This window comes from Chelonoidis abingdonii, chromosome 8 (assembly GCF_003597395.2).
Source record: "Chelonoidis abingdonii isolate Lonesome George chromosome 8, CheloAbing_2.0, whole genome shotgun sequence".
NCBI classification, from domain to species: Eukaryota; Metazoa; Chordata; order Testudines; family Testudinidae; genus Chelonoidis; species Chelonoidis abingdonii.
The window spans coordinates 48,452,789-48,460,077 of record NC_133776.1 but is presented as its reverse complement, the minus strand read 5'-3'; the positions used below and the strand labels follow the sequence as shown (position 1 = coordinate 48,460,077).

Below are 7,289 nucleotides of genomic sequence, written 5' to 3'. Positions count from 1 at the left end.
TTAAAGAAAATAGCATTTTTGAAATTTAGGTATGTGTAAGTGCATGTTCTCTGTAATTAAGATCTCATTTCTCACACACACACTCCAGCAAAATAAACATGTCTCCATTGATAACTGAGTACTTGCAGGGTATTACTGGAACTCTACCTGATTCAGGTGCATGCGGGAGTGATGCTATTCTCTCTCTCTGCTTGGCTTGTTTTATGTACAGAAAAGGATTTTCATGTGCTGTCTACAAGTTACATTGATTAAGGATTGTACTGCACATGAGAAGGGGTGCCAAGATTCCATCTGTGTGTACGTGTGTGACTCTACATGGAATTTGGTTGGCTTTTATTTGGCTTTTGGAACTTCTTTGTGAAGCAGAAGCTGGGGATGTTTGTGCATGAATTCACTAACTATTGTTACTATCGTAAAGTGGCGTACGTGTGCGACACCAGTGCAATGTATCAAAACCATTGTGCTAAGTATATATTCTAGGCCACAGTCAATTTGCTTTAATGTTTCTCATCCTCTACTGTCTTTCTTCTTTTATTTTTATTCTGCTCCATTTTCTTGACAGTGGTTGCCATTTGAGCCTGAGCAGCTGCCCCCGTGACTAGATCATACCCTAATAGCTTAGCATGCAATCAACTTTGCCACTACTATCCTTACTTTAGCATAACAAAAATAACCCATTACCCTCCCCCCACAAAACAGAAGGGAAACAAAGGGAAACCTTGATTAAAAAAATTATCTATATACAGGTGTGTGTTTGTATATCTGTCTTTATACTCAGAGGAAAAACAGATTAATAAAAGATCCTACCTCTGCCGTCTGTTTCTGAATTTGGGAGGATAAGAAACATTACATTGTATTTGGCCTCATAAGCGAGTGGTTGAATTTGTGCATTTTTAAATCTGAGTTATAATGTTGACCTTTTTTATTTTTTTTAGGTATTTATTTATTTTTTTAAGAATTTCACTGGTCTTGTAAGAAACAGTAAAAAGACCCATTGTTTAAAGAAGAATGCTACCTTCTGTTTTACAGACTTGCTTTTAAATAAAAGATCTGTTGTGGGTGGTTTTGTATTTTTACTTCCATGATCTTTTAACAGGAAACCCAAGAATCCTATTCAGTATAAAAGTCTGCCTAGGCTACCACTTCTCTATAATATGGCTCATGTAGTCCTCAGTGGGCAAGCGTCCTTGCTCTTCTGTCTCTTCCTTGGGAAGTGCCTCGTTGGACCGGTGAAGAAGCCTCTCTTCCCGATTCTTTATCCTTTGCTCCATCCTCTCTAGCTGCCGCTTGTACTGGTAGCGCTGTTGGAAAAGGTCCTTTGCATAGTCATAGAGCTGCATGTCCAAGTCATTGAGCTCCTCAATCCTCCTTATGGTGTTGTTATCCACCTCCACTCCGCCTGCCCTTGTACTGTTGTACTGCATGAAGGGCCTGATGAATTTCAGATTAAAAGTTCTCTCAAACAGGTATTGAGTCTTCCTCTGGAACTCTGTCAAGCCAAAAAAGGCCATGTCTCTAAGGTTCTTCTTTGCACTCTCTAGCAGGATCTGTGCTCGCTTGTTCTCAGGGATAAAAGACATGTTGTAGCAGCCCACCAAGCTCAAGTCAGCCAACATCCTCACTTGGCGGTTGTTTGCCAAGTTATACGGGCAATCCATGAACTCCTGCAGCGTGCACCCTGACCAGTCTGTGCCTTCATAGCATGATGGCAACTCTTCAGGGGTTGGTGTCCGACCATCACACATATGCAAGGAAGTTTTCCAGGTAGCTCCTCGTTGGACGTGCCTCCATTCACTGAGGTAACGGGACACAGGGTCTCTCAGCAGCGTGATGTAGTAAAATTTTCTACAAGAAGAAGAAAAAAAATATTCAGCATGTGACAAACTGTTATGTGGCAAGCTGGGATTTATGGCACAGAACAGCAACAGTCAGTGTCTCAGCATTCATTTAATTTACCTCTCACAGATTCTTTTCTTCCTAGAATCTGTACTGCTAAGCAATCTGAGTGATACCAGGACTATGTTTTTCTCATAACTCGTCTTTTCCATTTTAGTCACACCAAGTCAGAACTCTCTCTCTCTCTCTCTGGGATATCACATTCCAGCAAAGGACTGCAATGTCAGAACAAATCATCAAGATTCAACTGATCTACCAGCCTCATAGACCAACTTTGGCTTTAGGGTCTGACTGGCCTTTCACACTAACACGCACCTCCAAAGTCACCCAAGACTCACTCTGTCTGTAGCACTGGCCAATAACTGATTTATTTATAAACTGACCCAATCACTATCGCCACACCAGTCTATAGAGTGGACCACCTAGCACTTTGTTTATCTCACTGCTGAAATGAAACGCAGAAGTCTGCATTGAGAAATGGAGCAGCAACACTTTTTCTTTTTTAAATGAGAAATCAGGAAGAAAAATCACTCTCTGTAGAAACCGATAAGCAGAGAGAGTGAGATTCTACCCCCAGCACCCGATAGCTCCCATTTCAGTTGATCCATACAAATGTAAACGAAACATGAGAAAAATTCTGATATGCAAATGGGATGGGTACAAAGGCAAGGCAGTCAAGAACAACATACATATAGAATACATTTTCAAAGGTCCGAGTGTAGTGGAGTGTATTAAAATGCAAATCACACCTTAAACTGTACGTCTGATACTGTATGGTGTGCAAAGAGTCACTGCCGCCTCAGTTCATGGTGTGTGTGGCTACCCAAATGTTCTTCATCTCTCATAATAAGGGTAGCCAATTACCAGTTCTAACTGGAGCCTGACTGCAAGGCCCACTGGAGTTTTTTCACTGTATTCAGTGGGCACTGAATCAGACTCTTGGTGTGAAAGGCTTCTAGCTGCTAAAGTAGGCGGGTTATTAGATCCACTGAGGTGCCCCCGCCTTATCCAACTGTGTGATGTCATCTCCAGGTAGGAGCACAAGGAGCTTTACTGGAATAACATGAGACATGGGATACTTTATATCTTGTCCTTAAAGACAGATGTAGTGTGAGGACAGGAGCAGAATTTTTTTCTTGCTAAACAAGTGTCTGTGGAATGCTGCTACGGCTTGCTGCATTGCTAGGATGGCTAGATAGATACAAATGTGACGGACATGAGAGCAGGTTATGAGGGCACTGCCCTGTTTTTAGAGAAAATAAAAATGCCAAGTAAAAAATTCTGTTTTGGCTAAAGTTAGCGCACACTCATACTTTCCCAATGCCCTCCATATTATGCTTTCTAATGGTCACGCACATTGCTGTATGAGATGAAGCAATTTAAATTAAAGAAAATGCATCAAAGACCTTGCCCAGGAAATCTAATTGGGAAAGAAAACATTCTTCACACTTTCCTATTAATTCTCTAAGAGCTCCATCTAAAGCCCACAACACTGAGTCAGAGTCTATCAATTTCAGTTGGTGTTGGATCAGGCCCCAATTACTCTTTCACTTTCTGTTTTTGTGACCATAGCTGGTAAGAAATGTCTGCTGTTCATGGGAGGTTGTCAGTCTCACCCTGCTCCAGAAGCATTGCATTGTCTAATAGAGAAACATTTGTGGGGGGAGTGGGAGGGGGGAGGAGCGGGGAGAAGGAACCTCCCTAAAGGTTCCTTCTCTTCCTTTTACACTGCAACCCATAATAATGATTCATCTCCCCTGACTGGGATGCAGCTATGGTTTATATAAGCAGTGCTAAGAAACCTCTAACAGATGGGGATAAAATATGACAGTGGAAAGCCCAGGAAAGCCCCAGTGGATGCCAGATGTTCACGTGACAGACCCTGACGCTAAACACAGCTCACATTTTTTGACGTGTGAACTGTAGTGGACTTTTTATTTATTTTTTTAATTTACTCCCATGGAATCCAAAGGGCATTTTTCATGAAGTAATTATAAAACTGTATCTTATGCGGATAATGGTAGCACTTAGAAGCTTCAATCAAGTTCTGGGTCTCATTGTGCTAGGTACCATACAAAGACATAGGAAGAGATAGTCCCTGCCATGAAAGCTTATAATCTAAGTAAGCAAGAGTGGGGAAAAAGGAAGCATTAGTATGCCCATTTTACATATGGAGAAGTGTGGTCCAGAGAGATTAAGTGACTTGGGCAAGGTCACACAGGAAGTCTATGGAAGAGCTAGGAACTAAATCTGAATATCTTGAGCCACTGTCCAGTGTCTTAACCACAAGACCATCTACTGGCCAACTTAACTGCAGAGATAAAATGTACCTAGTATACGAAGAAAAACTTAACATTCCAGATGCTGCCCCATATAATGTCTTGAAATGCCAACATTCCATCAAAACCGAGAAAACTAGCACTTCAGCATTACTATGCTACATCCTGGTATCGTGCAAAAGCTGCAGTAGGGCACAGAAATGAAAGGATTAAAAAGCAATATCCCCTTCTCCCCAGGATGACTGCAAAAGCTATATTAATGGAGGGGGAGTACTAGCAAATATTTTACGATGTGTGGTCTCTCGCTAAGATTCCAGCAATGGGTGGCATCATGGATATGGTGGGCACTGGAAGATGTGGAGGGCTCACTTTCCAGCACAGCAGAAGACTGAAGTAGCAACCACTTCTCCTCAAAAGACAGAAACTGATCTGCTGGTGAGGAAGGAGGATGCACATTTGGGGACTGGAATACCAGCAGCAGGACTAGGTATTTGGTGATAGATTCAGAAACTATGCTGAGCTGAGGACAAAGTCTTAGAAGCGGTGAGGCCACCAAAGGGAGCTTGAAAAAAAGCCACGCAAAAGGTACAGAGAGACAAAGAGAATTATAAGGAAAGACCAATATTTTCAAATATGAGTGCCAATATTAAGGCACCTACATCAACATCATATCACCTCAATAAGGTGCTTGCCTTGCACAAGGGCTGAAGGTCTGCCTTTCCCATTGGCTTCAATGGGAGTTGTAGGTGCTCAGCTACTCTGGAAACAAGGTATTGAAATATAAACATAGCTCAGAAAACCTGGGTTCAACTCTTGGCTCTGCTGCAGGCTTCCTATCTGCCCTCAGGCACGTGAGTCTCTCTGTGCCTCAGTTCGCCATCTGCAAAGTGGGAACAATGCTTCCTTTGTCCCTCTTGTCTATTTATCTTGTGGGCTAGGACTGTCTTTGACCACGGGGATGTGCAGCCTCCTAGCACAAAGGGGCCCTGATCTTGGATGGGGCCTCGACGTGCTACTACAGCAGAAATAAGAGTTAAATAGTTCCTTGGGCCAATCTTGTCAAGAAACCTCTTGTGCCATTAATGGGAAGTGAACACCTTTGTCTTATAAACAACACTTTCTTGCCTCGCTCTTGCTATCTACCAGCCAACACGACTTTCAGTGACTGAGTAATAGCTTTTGTGTATGACATTTGTTCTCTCTATTCATTTTATTTAAATTTATTCCTGCCCCCTTTGATACAGACCTCCTGCTTCCCACGGCTGGTCATTAAAACGTGCTGGAAGTTTCTAATCTTATTTCAGTGAAGCATTTATGTTGACCTTCTTCAGTACAATCCCCTCTTTGCTGTTGAGATTAACCACTTCCCCCATCTAGCTGAAAAGGGCACTATTATTTTTTTCTGCTGTTTCTCACTTAACATTCAAGAGTCCTCACAGGAAAATGGTCTTGTGCTAAACCCACAAAACTACTGCAAGCCCTTCTTGTTTCCTTTGGTGGCCCTCAGCCAGGTAAACACCAGGCCTAGCTGCTTCCACTCATAAGTGCTTCATCTTGCCTGCCAGAGAAGGGGGAGGTAAAGGAAGCTGCAGGGGTCTACTTCAGCCATATAACCTCAATCTGTCAGGGCAACATGCCTTAGGGCTACAATTTCTCCCTTAAAGCCAAGCAAAACAGGCTCCAGCCCCCCTGTGTTCTTGATGAACTAACTGAACTGAACAGGGAGCCTGCCGGCTTATAAAACTGAGAATGCTTTGCTTGGTTTAAATGAAATGCTAGTACAGTGTGGAACATGTGGCGGGGGAGAAGGCAGCTACGTAAGAGAAGCCCGTGTGTTGTATGTATCCTCACTTTAGTTAAAAGACTTTTATGGTGGTTCCTCAATCCATAATGTTTGTCAGTTCTTGCTGTAAACGACCTATGTGAGCCTGCCTCCCATCTGTCAAACGAAAAGGAGACGGGCTTGGGGCTTACAGAACAAATTTGTTTGCACTGCTGTTTATCCTACAAAAAGAAGTGTTGGTTTATAAAAAAAAAAAAAAAAAAAGAAAAAAAAACTCTCCATACAGCAACCATTTAAATTCTCACCTCAAGGAGACAATTAAGGGAATTACTGTGTAAGTATTACTTTTCGTTTGCCAAGGTTGCCTCTCTTGAAAACAGAATGAGCAGTTCAGGCAATGAGGTTACTGAACTGCGTGATGGTTCTCTGGTGATCCCTGAGCCAGGAATGAGGTAGCAAGCAATTTAAACGGAGTTGAATATCTAAGTGCTTTATACATTTACTATGAAGTGATACTAGAGGTAACTTTTAAAAAATAACGATTTAAGTTGTATTCTGCTCCTCCCCCTAGAGCCATAATGGAACCGTCTCTTGTTGTGGAAAGCATTTAACTGGAGATCGCTTTCTGTTTAGCCAATTAAAGCACTCGATTCAATGAGAGTTCCTGAGTGCTTTACAATTTATTTAATATCATGAAATGGAATCCCTACCCATCTATTTCAGGGCTCTCTCCAGCTCCACATTGTTCAATTTCTATTTTTCTTCTACAATCAGACCTCTTACATAACAACATACTCTCTCTGGTAGAGATTGTAATTTAATATACGTATAATGATCACTTCCTTTGGTAGCAAGTAGGTCTAATTTTCCTCAGTCTATTTCCTCTCATATGGTGTTCATTTAAACTTCCTGCATTTCACACACAATAACCTCCTCGAGCCCTTTTAAAGTCAGAGTCAAAAAGAAAAAAACAAACAAACAGAAACAAACAACCCCTCCTATGTTTAAATAAAAATTGTGACACATCAACCAAAGCCAGGATATTCAGTATTAAGGCCAATACTCTGCTCTCATCTCATGTAAATACATATTTATAGCTTTATTTTTTCAGTAGACCACAATATCTACATATCAAGCCAATACATGCTGCGATACCTGCATTCATTTTGCATAGCTGGATTTCTTTTGCTTGTTGGCCTGCACTCTTGGGACCTTAATTTTTAAAAAGGTAGAATTCTTTGTGATGTAACCTATTCAGTACTGTCATGTCCACTCTTCTGAGCTTACAGGTCACTGACTCAATGATGCTTGCTAGTATCCCATTACATACT

The 7,289-nt window shown here is 41.7% G+C and overlaps 1 protein-coding gene across 1 annotated transcript in view; it reads right to left on the bottom strand.

The window, feature by feature from the left end:
• Positions 1 to 918: 918 nt before the first annotated feature.
• Positions 919 to 7,289, bottom strand: part of HS6ST1 (heparan sulfate 6-O-sulfotransferase 1) — a 274,064-nt gene continuing 267,693 nt past the window's right edge. Inside the window, exon 2 of the mRNA XM_032764760.2 lies at positions 919 to 1,845. Within this exon, the coding sequence (XP_032620651.1) occupies positions 1,137 to 1,845 (709 nt within the window). The 3' untranslated portion in view covers positions 919 to 1,136. The remainder of the gene's footprint in view (positions 1,846 to 7,289) is intronic.